Source organism: Pristis pectinata, chromosome 7, assembly GCF_009764475.1.
Source record: "Pristis pectinata isolate sPriPec2 chromosome 7, sPriPec2.1.pri, whole genome shotgun sequence".
In the NCBI taxonomy this organism is placed as follows: Eukaryota; Metazoa; Chordata; class Chondrichthyes; order Rhinopristiformes; family Pristidae; genus Pristis; species Pristis pectinata.
Genome location: NC_067411.1, coordinates 80,245,648 through 80,264,549, shown reverse-complemented (window position 1 = coordinate 80,264,549; position 18,902 = coordinate 80,245,648). Strand labels below are relative to the sequence as shown.

General features: G+C 43.0%; 1 protein-coding gene and 1 long non-coding RNA gene across 2 annotated transcripts in view; one reads left to right on the top strand and one right to left on the bottom strand.

Annotated features, from left to right (window-relative positions):
• The first annotated feature begins 4,234 nt into the window (after positions 1–4,234).
• On the top strand, positions 4,235–18,778 carry phax (phosphorylated adaptor for RNA export). The gene is made up of 5 exons (XM_052020434.1): positions 4,235–4,401; positions 5,897–6,582; positions 12,126–12,246; positions 12,625–12,708; positions 18,161–18,778. Exons 1-5 carry the CDS (start codon positions 4,321–4,323, stop codon positions 18,431–18,433), a joined length of 1,245 nt encoding a protein of 414 aa, XP_051876394.1. The 5' UTR covers positions 4,235–4,320; the 3' UTR covers positions 18,434–18,778.
• LOC127572804 (uncharacterized) overlaps positions 7,573–18,902 on the bottom strand; it is a 37,101-nt gene continuing 25,771 nt past the window's right edge. The window contains exon 3 of the long non-coding RNA XR_007956694.1: positions 7,573–9,488. This is a non-coding gene — a long non-coding RNA (uncharacterized LOC127572804). The remainder of the gene's footprint in view (positions 9,489–18,902) is intronic.

The following is an 18,902-nucleotide window of genomic DNA, read 5'->3' as shown; positions in this document are numbered from 1 at the left end:
CAATTCTCTGCAGTTTCTTATGGCCCTGGGCAGAGCAGTTGCCCCATCAAGCTGTGATGCATCCAGATAGCCAAGAAAAAACATAAATTATACACAATTTTTACAAGAAAGAAAACAATTAGAATAAAAAAAAGTCCATTTTAGTGCAAAGTGATCAAGGTAGTCATGGTATTGCTAAATTGTAGTGATTCGGTTAGTTCAAGAACCGAATGGTTGAAGGGAAGTAGCTGTTCTTGAACCCGGTGGTGTGGGACTTCAGGCTACTGTACCTCCTGCCCAATGGTAGCTGCAAGAAGATGGCATGGCCTGGATGGTGGGGACCTTTGAAGATAGATGTTGCCTTCTTGATGCTGTGCCTCCTGTAGATACTACCGATGGTTGGGAGGGATGTGCCCATGATGTATTGGGCAGAGTCCACTACTCTCTGCAGCTTCTTACATTCCTGTACATTCAAACTGCCATATCAGACCATGATGAACCAGTCAGGATACTTTCAACAGTACATCTGTAGTAGTTTGTTAGAGTGTTCGGTGACAAGCTGGACCTCCTTAACCTCCTATGAAAGTAAAGATGCTGGTGTGCTTTCCTTCTGATTGTACCTAAGTGCTGGGTCTAGGACAGGTCATCTGATATGTTAACACCCAGGAACTTAGAGCTGCTGACTCTTTCCACTGCCGATTCCCCCTGTGTAAACTGGCACATTTTCACCCTCCTTCACCTTCCTTAAGTCAACAATCAGCTCTTTAGTTTTGCTGACGTTGAGCAAGAGGTTGTTGTTGTGGCACCAGTCAACTAGGTGTCCTGTCTTGCTCTGGTAAGCTGACTCATCACTACCTGTGATTCATTCAACAACAGTGGTGTCGCTGGCGAATTTGTATATGGCATTGGAGCTGTGCTTAGCTAAAATGATGTTAGTTACACTAAATATTCTTCTGTATTCAGCTATGTTGCAAGTACTTGGGAGATTGTTGGCTGGAACTTACACCTTAAGGCAGTGGTTTTCAACCTTTTTCATGCTGCAGCCCCCCAGAACATGTCCTTGTTAGATGGCGGACCCCCAAAGCCCACAAAATCAAACAATCAATAATTCATGCGTACAACACTTAAATTACTGCACATAGGCCCTATTGAAATAGCGATTATTTCAATCACCGATAATTACCAGCGGTGTCTTTCAGTGTTCAGTTCAATGTGAAGGTTGTGCCTGTTTTGCACTGCAGACTTTGTCCAAACGTGGTGGTATGTGTGACAAACATACGTGTATGTCATCCGCAATATTGAGTCTTGATCTGTATTTGGTTTTCATGGCAGTGACTGCAGAAAATGCTATTTCACACAAGTAAGTGGTTGCAAATGGTAACAGAACATTGACGGCTTTGCCGGACAGCAGTGGATACTCCTGGGAACATGCTATTCAGAACAACAACAGTGACATCCGGTTGAAGTACAAGCGCAAAGTCCTGTTAGATGACAGTTCAGCCAATTCTTCTTGTTCACGTCCAGTTAAATCAGTAAGCATGCATTCAAACAGATTTCGAATCCAATCAAACATGCTCGTGTCATCGTCGCCGAAATACTCATGGAAATAATGTGACGGCTGTTGAATATGGTTCAAAACGGTGCTCGCAATGGCCTCTGTCTTAGTTTCGTTCACTGTCAGAAAGTCAGCCAGCAACGGAAACATATCATAGACACCTTGCTCGCGTCTTCCCTTCCAGATACGGAGTTTTTTATGGAAGGCATTGATTTTGTCATGCGTTTTCAGAACATTTGAGGCAGGTCCTTGCAATGATAGATTTAAGCTGTTCAAAATGTTGAAAATATCTGCAAGATAAGCTAATCTGGCAACCCACATCTCATCTGTCAAGAACTGTGCCAATGATCCATCATGCTCATTTAGAAAAATGAGCAGTTCATCTCGCAATTCATATACATGCTGCACAACGCAGCCTCCTGACAGCCATCTGACTTCTGTATGTAGCAACAAATGTTTATGCTCAGCTTCCATTTCGCGGCATATGTTTTCAAACAAACAATGATTGAGCGGCCTGGCTTTGATAAAGTTAACGATTTTAATGCATGTGGAAAACACATCCGCAAGATTTTCATCCATATCCTTTGCAGTCAAAGCCTCACGCTGAATCATGAAGTGGGTTGCTGCTACATGTGGAGCTACTTCTTTCACTCGTGCGACTAGACCCGACTTCCGTCCTGTCATTGCGGCAGCACCATCCGTGCATACTCCAATACACTGTGTCCACGCCAATGCCAATTGTACAAAAAAAGTGTCAAGCACACGGAAAAGTTCTTCACCGGTTGTACGCCCTGGGAGTGCCTTGCAAAACAAAAAGTCTTCCAAAGCCTCTCCTTCCCAGCAATATCAAACATAAACCAACAACTGCGCAGCACTGGCAACATCAGTACTTTCATTGAGCTGAATCGCAAATCTGACTTGCTGAAGACGTGTTATCAGCTGGCTCTGTATATCTTCCGCCATATCGCCAATTCTTCTGCTTACTGTGTTATCAGGCAGTGGAATGGCTTTCAGTTTTTGACTGGATCCTTTTCCCAGTACAACTTTGCACATATCTACTGCTGCAGGCAGTATAAGCTCTTCTCCAATTGTGTGAGGCTTTCTGGAACATGCTATTCGTTATGCTGCCAAATATGATGCGCGAAGAGCCTTCTCATTTACAGTGGCGCAGGCTGTCATTTTGCCTTTCTGCTTGAGGTACAGCTCCTTTTGCCGCTCAAAATATTCCTTCAGCTTACTGGCAATATCTGGGTGCACTGTTGTTAAATGGCGCTTCAATTTCACCGGTTTCATTGCATCGTTGGACAGTGTTTGCAAACACACAACACAAAGAGGTTGGTCCGCATTTGTGTCCACTGCGATGAAGCCATATGAAATGTATTCTCGATCGTACTTGCGTTGTTTTTTCTTTCAGTCACCCTTATCCCCTTCGTCATCAGAATCTTCCGGTTTCTGGTCAGCTTTTCTCTTCAGAAATTTCTCCATACTCAGCAATACATGCTGGACAGTTTAATTACTATTACTGATAAACAAAATTATCAAATCTAATCTAAAATTTACACGCTTGCGCACCTTTCGTTTAACAGTGACATCACTGTGGCGTAAATGCACGGTAAGTAAGCAACATTATTAAGGCGTCATTCAGTCTCGCTAACACTACAGTGCACAACAGAATAGTAGTGAGTAGTGAACATTACTGACTACTCTGACTACACAAATCGAATATTAAGCGGCAGTTTACCAGAAGGGAACACCGTCTAAGTCTCTAAGATTGTCGCCTATAACAGATAGAATAGATATGGCCGATTTTCTGAATGGTGGACAACTGGAGCAAACAAGTAAGCTACATCTTTGTAACAGGTCGCTTTTCCATTTTTTTCTTGGCTTGCTCGCAGACCTCCTGGCAACCCGCCGTGGACCCCCAGGAGTCCGCGGACCACAGGTTGAAAACCTCTGCCTTAAAGGAAATCCTTGGGTGTCACTGACTTTCCATACTCCTCAGTATCCTTCTATTAAGTTAAACTGTGTTTCTAGCTGCTTTTCTGACTCCAATTGATTTGCAGAGAGCAAAATACAAATTATTTCCTGACCATCAATCATGTTTTATCCATTTTTTCTCTTTGAAATGCTGCTGCATTGAAAAAAGACACTGACATTTTAAATTTAAAGAATAAACCAGCCATAAATAAAATATATGAAATAATGTATACCTCATTGAACTTAATTGACTTACAGGAACTGTAGATTATTTAACCCCTCAAACAAGAGAAGTTGCAAAAAAATTACCATGAAGGTCCTGGAGGGACTCATGCCCCCTGTGGTGAAAATGGGAAAAGGCAGCAGCGACCGCAATGCTGGGAGGTAATGAGCGCAGAGGTGGCGGGACGTGATAAAGGCAGCGGCAGCGCCGTCTGTGGCGGGAGGTGATAAAGGCAGCAGCGGCAGCGCCGTCTGTGGCGGGAGGTGTTAAAGGCAGCAGCGGCAGCGCCGTCTGTGGCGGGAGGTGTTAAAGGCAGCAGCGGCAGCGCCGTCTGTGGCGGGAGGTGTTAAAGGCAGCAGCGGCAGCGCCGTCTGTGGCGGGAGGTGTTAAAGGCAGCAGCGGCAGCGCCGTCTGTGGCGGGAGGTGTTAAAGGCAGCAGCGGCAGCGCCGTCTGTGGCGGGAGGAGATAAAGGCAGCAGCGGCAGCTCTGCGGTGGGAGGTGATAAAGGCGGGATCCGGCGGCCGGAAGTGTTCCTCCACTACCTCCAAAGTTGCCCAGTGTTTGTCTGAAGGCGAGGGTGAGGCGATGGCGGCTGCTGCGCTGGAGGACGGCGAGGTGCTGGACTCAGAGTCGGACTCTGAGATGACGACCGGCGCTGAGCCGCAGGTACCGGGACAAGAGTGATGCGTGGGCGTGTTGGGTGGGGGGTCCGTGCTGTGTGCAGGGAGCGCGGCCTGGTGCTGCTGTGAGGATGCAGGAGTCTCCGGGGACCCTCCCGGTAAAAGCCGCTGCCTATCCACACGTGGAGGTGAGAAAGGCCCAGGCAATGCGAGGCGGAGCCGCGCTTCACTGCGGCTGTTTAATGTCTACACATTCTGGGAGCTCTCCATCCCTTCCTCAGATCTGTCCCTGATCCCTATCCTTGCAGAGTTTTGCCCCTTCCTTAACTTGTCCCAGACATATATTGTCATTCTAATCCATGTTGAAATTTCAATTCCATGTTTGAATCCTGCAACTAAGATTTTGCATTTACCAGAACATCGACTTGGCTGTTTAAATACATAATTGAGATACGTGACATGGTAGTCCAGGCCTCTCATTCTTCATGCATCATCCATAAATAATTGGTCCTGATGCAGGGTTTCGACCCGAAACGTCGACAATTCCTTTCCTCCCACAGATGCAACTCGACCCGCTGAGTTCTTCCAGTAAATTTTTTGTTGCTAGAGGTTCCAGCATCTGCATTCTCTTGTGTATTCAGAATCTTTGGTTCGGCGTTGCTGCCTGTTTCCTAGCCTAGTCTGAGGATCACCTTTCACCCGTGTATGAACTATTGTTGGTAACACTTTGAATCGTAATATTCTGATTTCATTTTCAACTATATCTCTATACCTTTATCAATCCCTTAATCAGTAGCTTTACCATACGTATCTCTGCAGTCCTGCAACACTTCAGACTTTCTGTATCCCTACAATTGATGTACATTTCCGATTTTGACTGCTCCTCCCTAAACTGTTATATTCCCTGAATAAACCTCCATCCCTCTACCTTTTAAGACACTTAAAAGAATACCTCTTTGGTCAAACCTGTCTTAGATCCTGGTGTCAAATTCTGTTTTACAACAATTATGATAAGCACCCTTGGCACATGTCCAAGGTGTAATGTAATGCAAGCTATTCTTGCTGTGATTGCACAATCCAAATTCAGCTGCAGGTTATATCTTTGAGTCTAAACCTAAGATCTATATGTAGAAATTTCAATGTTGGCATTAAAAACTGCCAAGGGATAAATGTAATTTTATGGATCATTGCACTTTTTAAAAAAAATGCTAATTGTAACTTTGATCTTAGAAATTGGTTATTTAAAATAAAGCCTTTTGAGCAAAAAAAACAGAATTTTTGAGCAATTTGTGGGAATCCACTTAAAATCTAAGTTTATTATATAATTTGTATGGACAAAATATTTGATAATTATGGAATGGGAATTTTTGGGGAAATAAAGTTAAGACATGGGTTGGTGGAGAGAGAAATTGGCAACAGAAGGTCCAAATATGTAATAGCAATTGATACTCCCATGATTTAATGCTTTTGAAAAATAAATAATTGTCATTAAACTGTTTGAGATGTCCATTCTTACCAATTGTATTGTACTTCATTCAAAGAACCAGCAATCTGCTCTTCCTAACTACTCTGCAACACCGTTTCCTGTGCAAAATGATTTTCAACCTCGTCCAACTTCATTTGATTTGAGCAGTTGCTACCGAGTCGCAGCATCTGACAACTCGAGTGAAGACAGTGAGCAAGACTCCGAAGAAGAAGAAAGACTCTTGTGGCGAAAAAAACGGCAGAAATGTTCACACAGTGGGAACGGTGTACCTCCAAAGCCAGCAATGATGCCTTTTGGCACAGTTGGAGAAAGTTTTGCAGCTTCTGGCAATTCTGCCAAACCAGCAGGTCGCAAAATTAACAATATTTGGGGTCGTGTGCTGCAGGAGCAGAATCAAGATGCTGTGGCAACAGAGTTAGGGATTCTGGGAATGGAAGGCAATATTGACATGAATTCTCGGCAGTCTGAGACTTACAATTATATACAAGCAAAGAAAATAATGGAAAAACAACGTCAGGAGGAGGAAGAAAAGGAAATGGCTAAATTAGAAAAAGAATTGGATGAATATGTTCAGGATGGAAAGAGCAGCAAAAGCCAGCAAGTATCTAATCCAGGCAACCTCAAGCGGAAAAGGCCTGTCAAAGAGAGGCTGGGTGAAAGACTTGAAATGGACTATAAAGGAAAATGTGATATTACAGAAGATGATAGTCCAGATAAGATTTCTGATGAAATAGCTTACAGGTTAGTTGGTGCTGCATACTGTTTGACGTACTGTTTGTCATTGTGCCATTAGCAATTTGTATATGCTTCATGTGGCTTTTAACACTTTCCTCCACTCAGTGTACTCTTGAATCTTGTGGTGTGTCCAGAGCAAGCAAAAGTTATCAAACTGGGATCTAGTACTGTTAATTCTCTTTAATTGCTCTTTGACAAATGAAGCCAGTAATATTAGAATATTAGGCACTCTACTTGCAGCTTCCAAGCAACAAGTGAAGACACCTATCAAAATGTCACTGGACCACCTTTTTTCCCCTCATATGGGCAATACCTGAATGCCAGATGGCAGCTGAAAATCAGGACTACTCCAAAATAGCTTTGTTTTACATGAATCCTACAGACTAAAAGTAGTGTTTTCTGAGTTTCTTCTCATGAGCCAGTTGGTGATAAGTCATGCGATGGCCCAGAAATTGCGCATTGGATTTTTTTTTGCTTTTGCCCCTCGGGGGTAAACATGCACTTGCAAACATGCACTTTAATGCCACTTCTGCCAAATTGCCAGCATGCCCCAATATACTCTGCCCACCCTTCTGTGGTAAATAATTTCAATTACTTCAATTCCTCATCATGCCAGAATGAAGTAATATATTAGCAGTCATTGCAAACTAATGACCAATCAATAATAAAGCATGGCAGTCACATCATTGAAAATTTCTGAGCAAATTGTTTAACTTTACAGTTGATCTATCTAATTTTGAAATACGTTATAGTCTACTGATTTAGGATTAGATTCTAGATGTCAAAAGTCAAAGTCGAGTTTATTGTCATATGCACAAGTACATGTATGCACAGGTGCAATGAAAACTTTACTTGCAGCAGCACAGGCACATGGCATTATATAAGCAGCATTCACAGGAAAAACATAATATTGTATATGATTTGTTTAATTTTACAAAGAAAGAACACAATTAGAACAAAAAACCAAAGTCCATTTTAGTGCAGAGTATTGGTTTATTATTGTCACTTGTACCAAGGTACAGTGAAAAACTTGTTTTGCATACCATTCATACAGATCAATTCATTATACAGTGCATTGAGGTAGTACAGGGTAAAAACAATAACAGAATACAGAGTAAAGTGTCACAGCTACAGGGAAGTGCACTGCAGGTAGACAATAAGGTGCAAGGTCAAACAAGGTAGATTGTGAGGTCAAGAGTCCATCTCATCGTATAAGGGAACTGTTCAATGGTCTTATCACCGTGGGATAGAAGCTGTCCTTGAGCCTGGTGGCATGTTCCCTCAAGCTCTTGTATCTTCTGCCTGATGGGAGAAGAGAGAATGACCTGGGTGGGCGGGGTCTTTGATTATGCTGGCTGCTTCACCAAGGCAGCGAGAGGTATAGACAGAGTTCATGGAGGGGAGGCTGGTTTCTGTGATGCACTGGGTTGTGTCCACAACTCTCTGCAGTTTCTTGAGGTCCTGGGCAGAGCAGTTGCCATACTAAGCTGTGATGCATCCAGATAGGATGCTTTCCATGGTGCATCGATAAAAATTGGTGAGTGTCAAAGGAGACATGCCAAATTTCTTTAGCCTCCTGAGGAAATTGAGGCGCTGGTGAGCTTTCTTGACCGTGGCGTCTACGTGGTTGGACCAGGACAGGTTATTGGAGACGTTCACTCCTAGGAACTTGAAGCTCTCAACACTCTCGACCTCAGCACCGTTGATGTAGAGAGGTGTGTGTATACCACCCCCTTGCCTGAAGTCAATGACCAGCTTTTTCGTTTTGCTGACATTGAGGGAAAGGTTGTTGTCATGACACCATGTCACTAAGCTCTCTATCTCCATCTTGTACTCCGACTCATCATTATTTGAGATACGGCCTACTACGGTGGTATCATCTGCAAACTTGTAGATGGAGTTAGAGCAGAATCTGGCCACACAGTCATGAAAATATAGGGAGTAGAGTAGAGAGCTGAGGACGCAGCCTTGTGGGGCACCAGTGTTGAGAATAATCATGCGGCAGGTGTTGCTGCCTATCCTTACTGATTGTGGTCTGTTGGTCAGAAAGTTAAGGATCCAGTTACAGAGAGAGGTGTTGCGTCCCAGTTTGGCGATGAGTAAGCTAGGAATTATAGTATTGAAGGCGGAGCTGTAGTCAATAAACAATAGTCTAACGTAGGTTTCTTTACTGTCCAGATGCTCCAGAGATGAGTGTAGGGCCAGGGAGATGGCATCCACTGTAGAATTGTTACGGCGGTAGCGAATTGCAGTGGGTTGAAATTGTCTGGGAGGCTGGAGTTGATGCGTGCCATGACCAACCTCTCAAAGCACTTCATGATGGTGGATGTCAGAGCCACTGGTCGGTAGTCATTAAGGCACGTTACCTTGTTCTTCTTCAGTACTAGGATGATAGTGGTCTTCTCAAAACAGGTGGGAACCTCAGATTGAAGCAGGGAGAGGTTAAATATGTCTGCAAATACCCCGCCAGCTGATCAGCATAAAATCTGAGCACACGGCCAGGGACACCATCCGGCCAGATGCTTTCCTCTGGTTCACTTGCCGGAAGACTGATCTTGCGTCCTCGATGGTGACCACGGGTTCAGTTGCATTGGAGGCTGTCAGGGTGGGTGGTGACAATCCACTTCCCTTCTGTTCAAAACGTGCATGGAATGCGTTAAGCTCATCAGGAAGGGATGCGCTGTTGTTAACTATGCAACCCGACTTCGTTTTGTAGCGTGTAAGCCCTGCCACAACTGACGGCTGGTCTGGGATTCTATTTTGAACCAGTATTGTCCCTTGGCATTCCTGATAGCTTTCCGGAGGTCATATCTCATGATCAAAGGGGTCATAATGTTGTTATGCTGCAGCGACTAGGATTTTGCTGGTTCATGAACTGAATGGTTGAAGGGAAGTAGCTGTTCTTGAACCTGCTGGATGGGAAGGGGAGAGAAAATTCAAAGCCACATTCATATGCTTAGCATAAATATTGTTGATGATGTGATTAATTATATGATTACTGGTCTCATTCAGTATTAACAGAGAAATTGCCCTTTGCCAGGGAGTTTTCAACTACTTTTATTTGCCTATGCAGATACTAGTGATATAAGAAGGCACAGAAATGCTTCCTATAATTTAACACAACTACAATGTACATTAGCCAACTTCTTACCACAGGACACCACTCCTATAATGGCAGTTGGAAGTGAATTAACTTTGAATAACTTTTACTGTACCCAAAGATAATTGAAAATTAAAACCCATTCAAATGGCACCAGTATCCAGAGATTATCTTCATGTTGTCTTTATGGACTGAGCACTATTTCTTCCTGCTACTACGTTGCTCTTTAAAAGATGCACCTTTACAGGATGGCAAAAAAGAATCATGTGCAAGCAATGAAAATGCCAGGAGAGGAAGTAGATTTGAAGTAAAGGAGAGGATGAAAAATACAATTTGTGTTTTACATATAATACATTTGTATAATAGAGTACATGAGTGTAATTGGGCGGCGCGGGCTCATTGGGCCGGAACAGCCTGTTACTGTGCTGCATAAATAGTTTTTAAAGTTTTTTTTTTAATTTGCTGTGAGTTTGAATGGACTGATTGGTCTCTATTGATGCAGTAATCTGAAGTCAGCCAATTCATGTCATTGAGCGTACATAGATCAAGACCATTAGAGGGATTTGAATTGTGGACAAGATTTGTAAGATCTGTTGGTTGCACAAAGGCAGTGGACATGAGGCTACAAGCAGATATACTTATGTTCAATGAGTGGACAAAAATTGAATGGACAGTGTATAATGTGAGAAAATATGAAATTGTCCATTTTGGCTGCAGCATAAAAAAGGATATTGGTGAGAGAATGCAAAGCTGAGATGCGGGAGAAACTGGGTAACATTGTGCATGATTTGTAAAAGGCTGGCATGTACGTTCAGCAAGTAATTAGAAAAGGTAACAGAATGATTTATTTTAAAGGATTGTAGAAAAAGTGATTATATTTCCATTATATAGGGCTTTGAGAACATATCTGGGAAATTGTGTACAATATTGGTCCCCTTATTTAAAGCAGGATGTAGATGCATTGGAAGCAGCTCAGAAAAGGTTTACAAGTAACTGGAATGCACAGATTGTAGTAAGAGGAAGGGTTGGACAGGCAAGGCTTATTGTTATCTGCTGAAATTTAGAAGAATAAGAAAGGACTTGATTGAAATATGCAAGATCCTAGGGAGTTTGACAAGGTGGATATGGTTGCCTAGTAAAGACAAATGAGACACAAATTTTTTCTTGGAGAATCTTGAGTCTTTGGAACACCTCATTGGGCGATGGCAGAGATAAATGGATACTTGATAACGAACAATTATCCTGGGTAGTCAGGAATGCAGAGTTGGGATTACAGTCAGATCAGCCATGATCTTATTTGAAGATGGAGCAGGCTTGGGCTGTGAGGCCTACTTTTGCTCCCAACTCATATGCTCACGTATGTGTTCGCATTTTATTTCTGAAGAACTTGATGCCTCTCTGCCCTTAAGGAAGGTTGCCAGTCACTATGGTGTTACGATACATGCACAGTTAAGTTATGACACACCAGGCCTGGACAAATTGTGATTGTGGACATCTGTATCTTGCTGTACTTTTCAGTTTGGAGAGAGAAATGACAATTACAGGCTGAGTCCATGTAGATTATCAAGAACTGAAAAACTAGTTACACGGACAGTCCTACTATAATGCATTTTCTACAACACAAATTGGATGTAACACGATTGATGAATTAGGGAACACTGTTTTATTATGTGGGTCGAACTGGTTATAATGCAATTTTGATCGGGAACTAGGGAAAGACTTTAGAGTTACTTTGGAAATTGATGAACTGGGGGGAAAAAGCTGTCGGGTGGTGGGGGGGGGGAACTGTTTCCATGTAACCCACAGTAATCAGACTTCAGTCTCTTAAGAACACAGGCTGCTAGTTTCACTGCAGGGGCCCATTGGAGATTAACAAGCAATTGCTTCTATTGATACTTGTGCAGGGATACTTTATTAAACAATGTAACATATAGCCTTTAGTATTTGTAGTTGCAGTAAAAAAAATAAACTTACAGCTATTAAAAACACCTTTATTTTTGAAAATCCTGCAGCAAAATAACTTCTGTTATTGCAAGTCTGAAACTCTCTAGCCCCAAACCCCCCTTTTCCCATTGACACAGTTGTTTTTATAATGTGATCTGCTATAATGCAAGGTCTCTTAGGAATGCAACTATCGCCTTATAGTAGAACTACCTGTAGTTTGTTATCTTTACTTAGCTAAGTCAGCTACTATAAAACATCTGTTTGGCAGATTGGCCTTACTTTTCTGGTGGAGGGGAACAGAGATCAGTTCACACAAGATCAGCTCATCTTTTGAAACATTAGTGTTGGCCATATATTTAATTTCTTCTGTAGAAAATAAATTTTCATAAAATGCCCGATCAATCCTTTGACCTTTACATAATTCACCGCTGTTGGTGAGTTGTATAAATGTTATGAAATAAGTGATATGGAAAGCTCTACTAAAATTTTAATTTCAAATTTTCAGACTCCGAGAGCCAAAAGCTGCCCTGATTCATAGGGTTGTGAAAGCTGTTGGGAAGAAGAAAGCAATAGAACTCTTGATGCAAACAGCTGAGGTCGAACAGAATGGCGGACTCATGATTGTTGTATGTAACAGTTTTTCTACTTCCTGGTAATGCTCCATCAATGATAACTTGATTCAATGATAACTGAACCATATACATCTGTAAAGTTGTGGCCTCAGCATTCGCACTTTATTCAGTTAACTGATGTTGCCTAAGCTAATGATGGGAGTGTTATATTTGGCATCTGCCCTTTTTGAGTTTGGAAGATAAGGTGCCATTGTTTCCCTTGCAATGCTGTTGGTTTTGTTTGTGTTGGCATTGATAACTCAAGGAATAATGCTCCAGGAAGATCACTGGAGAGAGGGAAGTGCAGCAATTGAGATTGTGTCATGATAGGATTTCACCCAATTTACTAAACACTAAAGACATTGCTCCAAATCGTTTCTTTCTTTGACACAGGATGGCAGTCGCAGAAGAACACCAGGTGGAGTTTACCTACAGTTGTTGAAAAATATGCCAAGTATCACTCAAGATCAGCTAAAGGTTAGAATTCAAATATTCTTGAGTGATGAATTTAAGAATTAAATGGTCACTATTTTTCTCATAACTTACCACTTGCATGAACAGAAATATCAGGAAAATTATAAATTAAATAGCACATTACAGCACAGTACAGGCCTTTTGGCCCACAATGTTATGCTAATGTTTTATCCTGCTCTAATATCTATCTAACCCTTCCCTCCCACATAGCCCTCCATTTATAAGATAAGATATCTTTATTAGTCACATGTACATTGAAACACAGTGAAATGCTTCTTTTGTGTAGAGTGTTCTGGGGAGCAGCCCACAAGTGTCGCCATGCTTCCGGCACCAACATAGCATGCCCACGACTTCCTAACCCGTATGCCTTTGGAATGTGGGAGGAAACTGGAAGCACCTAGAGGAAACCCATGCAGACACGGGGAGAACGTACAAAGTCCTTACAGACAGCAGCCTGTCTGTCAGACACAGTTATTGTTTCTCATCCATCGATAGAGAAACTAGCAGGCTGGTGTCTCTCTCCCTTTTTTCTCTCTCTCTATCTCTCTCTGACACTTCTTCAACAACGTCATTACGTCCTTTATCTTCTGTTGACGTAAGCACGCCACACACACACACACACACACACACACACACACACACACACACACACACACACACACACACACACACACACACACCTAACTTAAAGTTGAATTGAACCATTGAACCTGGGTTGCTGGTGCTGTGATAGTGTTACGCTAACTACTATACCACCGAGCCTAACTAAGAGTTTCTTAAATGTCCCTAATGTATCTGGCCCCATAACCTCTGCTGGCAGTGCATTCCACGCACCCACTATTCTCTGCATTTTTTAAAAAAAACTTGCCTCTGACTTATAACTTCCTCCAATCACCTTAAAATTATGCCCCCTCGTGTTAGCCATTTTCATCCAGGGAAAATGTCTCTGACAGTCCATTCAATCTGTCTCTTATCTTATAGACCTCTGTCAAGTCACCTCTCATTATCATCCTCTCCAAAGAGAAGAGCCCTAGCTCATACAACCTATCCTCATGAGACATGCTCTCCAATCCAGGCAGCCTCCTGGTAAATCTTCTCTGCACCCTAAAGCTTCCACATCCTTCCTATAATGAGGCGACCAGAACTGAACACAATACTCCACATGTGGTCTAACCAGAGTTCTATAGAGCTGCAACATTATCTCGCGGCTCTTGAACTCAATACCCCAACTAATGAAGGCCAACACACCATATGCCTTCTTAACAACTCTATCAACCTGTGCGGCAACCTTGAGGGATCTATGGATGTGGACCCCAAGATCCCCCTGTTCCTCCACACTGCTAAGAGTCCTGCCATTAATCTTGTATTCTGCCTTCAAATTCGATCTTTCAAAGTGTATCACTTTACACTTTTCCAGGTTGAACTCCATCGGTCACTTCTCAGCCCAGCCCTGCATCCTATCACTGTCCTGTTGTAATCTAAAACAACCTTCTACACTATCCACAACACCACCAACCTTCGTGTCATCAGCAAACTTACTAACCCACCCTACCAAATCCTCATCCAAGTCATTTATAAAAATCACAAAGACCAGGGGTCCCAGAACAGATCCCTGCGGAACACCACTGGTCACTGACCTCCAGGCAGAATACGCTCCATCTACCACCACCATCTGTCTTCTATGGGCGAGCCAATCCTGAATCCTCACAGCCAAGTTTCCCTGGATCCCATGCCTCCTGACTTTCTGAATGAGCCTTCCAAGAGGAATCTTATCAAACGCCTTACTAAAATCCATGTGCACCACATCCACTGCTCTACCTTCATCATTGGGCTTTGTCACATCCTCAAGAATTCAGTCAGGCTCATGAGGCACGAGCTGCCCCTCACAAAGCTGTGCTGACTGTCCCTAATCAGCCTATGCTTCTCCAAATGCCCATAAATCCTGTCTCTAAGAATCTTTTCCAGTAATTTGCCCACCTCTGAAGTAAGACTCACTGGCCTGTAATTCCCAGGGTTATCCCTACTCCCTTTCTTGAACAAAGGAACAACATTTGCCACCCTCCAATCATCTGGCACTACTCCTGTCGTCAGTGAGTGAGTATACAAAGATCATCGCCAAAGGCACAGCAATCTCTTCCCTCGCTTCCCATAATAACCTTGAATATATCCCATCTGGCCCCAGTGACTTATTTATTCTAATGTTTTTCAAAAGTTACAGCACATCCTCTTTCTTCACGTCTAGCATATCAGCCTGTTGTACGCCATCCTCACAAATGTCAAGGTCTCTCACTGGTGAATAATGAAGCAAAGTATTCATTCAGGACCTCCCCTACCTCTTCTGACTCCTAGCACGTTTTCTCTTTTATCCCCGATAGGTCCTACCCTCACTTTAGTCATCTTCCTATTCTTCACATACGTTTAGAACACCTTGGGGTTTTCCTTAATCCTGTTTGCCAGTCTTCTCATGCTCCCTTCTAGCTCTCCTAAGTCCATTCTTAAGCTCCCTCCTGGCTACCTTGTAACTGTCCAGAGCCCTGTCTGATCCATGCTGTCTAAACCTTGGGTAAGCTTCTTTCTTCCTCTTGACAAGATATTTTACGTCTCTTGTCAACCACAGTTCCTTCACTTTACCATCCTTACCCTGCCTCATTGGGAAAAAGCTATCCAGAACCCCATGCAAGTACTCCCTAAACAACCTCCACATTTCTGCTGTGCACTTCCCAAAGAACTTTTGTTCACAATTTACACTACCAAGTTCCTGCCTAATAGCATCATAATTCCCCCTCCCCCAATTAAATACTTTCCCATATCTTCTACTCCTATTCCTCTCCAAGGCTATGATAAAGGTCAAGGTCATTGACTAGTACCAGGTCCAGTATGGCCTCTCCTCTAGTTGGCCTGTCGACGTACTGTGTCAGGAATCCTTCCTGGACACACTGAAGGAACTCCTCCCTATCTATCCCCTTTACACTAAGGAGGTGCCAATCAATATTAAGGAAGTTGAAATCACCCATGACAACAACCCTGTTATTTTTGCACCTCTCCAAAATTTGCCTCCTGATCTGCTCCTCTGTGTCTCTGCTGCTATTGAGAGGTCTGTAGAATACTCCCAATAGAGTGATCACTCCCTTCCTGTTTCTGACTTCCACCCACACTGACTCAGATGATCCCTCCAGGACGTCCTCCCTTTCTACAGCTGTGACACTGTTCCTGATCAGCAAAGCCACTCCCCCACCTCTTTTGCCTCCGTCCCTATCCCCTTTGAAATATCTAAACCCCAGAATATCCAGCAGCGTTCCTGCCCTTGTGACAGCCGAGTCTCTGTAATGGCCACCACGTCATAGTTCCATGTACTTACCCATGCTCTAAGTTCATCACCCTATTCCTGATACTTCTCGCATTAGACACTTCATCCCAACCAACTGACAGCAATTTTTCACTTTCAACTGCCTATTCTTCCTCACTGTCTTTCTACACCCTGCATCTAATTGTACACTAAATGCATCAAGCACTGATCTATGGCTCTGGTTCCCATCCCCCTGCTAAACTCATTTAAACTCTCCCCAACAGTTCCAGCAAACCTGCCTGCAAGAATATTGGTTTCCCCTTCCCATTCAGATGTAACCTGTCCCTTTCGTACAGGTCTTACCTTCCCCAGAAGAAACCCCAATGATCAACAAATCTGAAACCCTGCCCCCCGCACCAACTCCTCAGCCACACATGCATCTGCCAAATCAACCTATTCTTACCCTCACTGGCACGTGGCACAGGCAGCAATCCAGAGATTACTACCCTTGAAGGTCCTGCTTTTCAGCTTCCTACCTAGTTCCCTACATTCCCTCTTCAGGGTATCATCTCTGTTCCTACCTATGTCACTGGTACCAATATGTACCACGACCTCTGGCTGTTCATCCTCCCCCTTCAGAATGCTGTGGACCCAATCAGAGACATCCCTAACCCTTGCACCCAGGAGGCAACAAACCATCCAGGAGTCTCTTTCATGTCCACAGAATCTCCTTTCTTCCCCCCCTTACTATGGAATCCCCTATCACTACTGCTCTCCTCTTCTTCACCCCCCCCCCCCCCCCCCCCGCGCCACACAACCAGGCAACCAGGCTCAGTGCCAGCCAGAGACCTGGTCACTGCGGCTTTCCCCTGGTAGGTTCTCCCCCCCCCCCCCCCCCCCCCCCCCCAAAACAGTACCTGTTATTGAGGGAAATGGCCACAGGTGTGCTCTGCACTACCTGCCTATTCTCTGTCCTTCACCTGACAGTCACCCAGCTGCCTGCCTCCAGCTGCTTAGGAGTGACTGCCTCCCTGTAGCTCTTATCTATGAACTCCTCATTCTCCTGTAGGAGCCGAAGGTCATCTAGCTGCAGCTCCAGTTATGTAGTTATCAGGGAGACTGGATATCTCCCAGAACTCCCACATCTCATAAGATGAACACACCATTGACCCTGGAGCCATTCTCACTGCTCTGGCCTGGCACTAAAGGAAACACCAAAGCAAGAAAGAAAGAAACTTACCAGAGACTTAACTTCGCCACCACCTCTTCTCGCCAAAGCCTCTTTTAAGCCAAAGCTTCAGTCCTGCACCCACCTCCCCAACAATGGCCACTCTGCTTATACCTACCTTCCTTTCATTTGCTACTGTTAATCAGCCAATCAACCGGTAGCAAATGTGCCTTGTTTAGACTCTTGCAAGGTGAAACTCAAGCACACGCACAGACACTCACCTCTTTTCAAAGGTCCCGCTCCAAATCTCGTTCCAACTTCAGACTCTGCAAGGTCAAACTCAGTGTTCTTAGCTTCATTTTCTTCCCACCCCTCCCACCACACCACACCACACCACCCCCCCCCCCCCCCCCACCCCATCCCACCGCAATCATTAGTTTGTATATATTTTGTAATGGGTGCTTTCTTGTACAGAAATTTTTATCCCTGATGTGTGTATGTTAGCCAGTTTTGGCACACAACAGTGAGAATGCCATATTTTGCTTCCTAACCACTTGAGGCCTTCATCTTCATGTGGGAGTCACTGCTGGAAGTGTACATATATAAACAGAGTTAGAGTACTTTGATGGATGTTATTTCAGATGCTGGCCAAGTCTTAATGTTAGGAATGGTCTCTTGCGTGAGGCCCCAGAACGTTCTGAAACCCAAAGAATCATGTTGCCGCACTAGCAAGAATCATGTTGTGTTCTTAACCTGCTTAAATCCTTTCATGGCCTAGCACCACTCCCTATCTATAAACCTCCTCATGTCCTTCCTCTGACATCACTCATTTTCTCCATTCCAGAACGTTAGATGTCTTTGACTCTGGTTTCTTGTTAATTTCATGGTTAAACTTTGAAAACAACATTACAAAATGCAAAATGTATCTTTTTTTTCTTTATCTAGAAGGCTTAAATTGCACTTGTATTAAAATGAAAACGTTTTGTGTTTTCAATCAACAGGAGATATTTTATGATGAAAATCAAAGGGAATATAATTCCAAAAAGGCAGCTAAAAAAAGGAGGCGTCACATAATTGGAAAAAAGATGAAACAGGCAATTAAGGAGCTGAATTTGCAAGTGGATGATGATGCATCACGAGAGACATTTGCTAGTGACACAAATGATGCCTTGGCTTCTGTTGAAGATACAGAAGAAGTTCAGATGGAAAAGTCAACATTAGATCCAGAAGATGCAATTGAACTTGATAATAGTAACGATCTGGAAATTTTTTGAATAATACTAAAAACGCTAATATTACTACAAAACAAATGTAATCAATATTCCTCTTGCTGATCTAATTGAAATTTTCATTTGAAATATGTGTTACATTTAACACACCCCTTCATAGTTTCAATTTTGAATCTTTATGGTGGTGATTGTTTGTCAACTTGTGAATTAGTGTTTTCACTGTTTCAATCTAAAATTATTAAAGATAATAGCATAAAGCCACACATTCATATTAGCAAAGGAAGGTTACAACAGTTTATTTCCCATCAATATTCTGTAAATTTATTTTGGTGCACGTCAACTATTTCAGAGAACTTTTTAATGAATTAAATGCAGATATTCTTTGCTGCTCATTTTGTTCATTTCCACATAAATGATTCTGGTTTCAAGTACGAAGAAAACTGATAGAGTGCATTGAATGAATAAATAACTTGGGGTTCATATACAAAATTCTTTTAAAGTTTAGCTGATAAAG

Bases quoted from the DNA above. Each gene is read 5' to 3' on its own strand.
- phax (XM_052020434.1), top strand. From the start codon at position 4,321: ATGGCGGCTGCTGCGCTGGAGGACGGCGAGGTGCTGGACTCAGAGTCG. The intron at 6,583-12,125 runs GTTAGTTGGTGC...TCAAATTTTCAG, and splicing joins TCTGATGAAATAGCTTACAG to ACTCCGAGAGCCAAAAGCTG. The intron at 12,709-18,160 runs GTTAGAATTCAA...TTCAATCAACAG, and splicing joins TCACTCAAGATCAGCTAAAG to GAGATATTTTATGATGAAAA.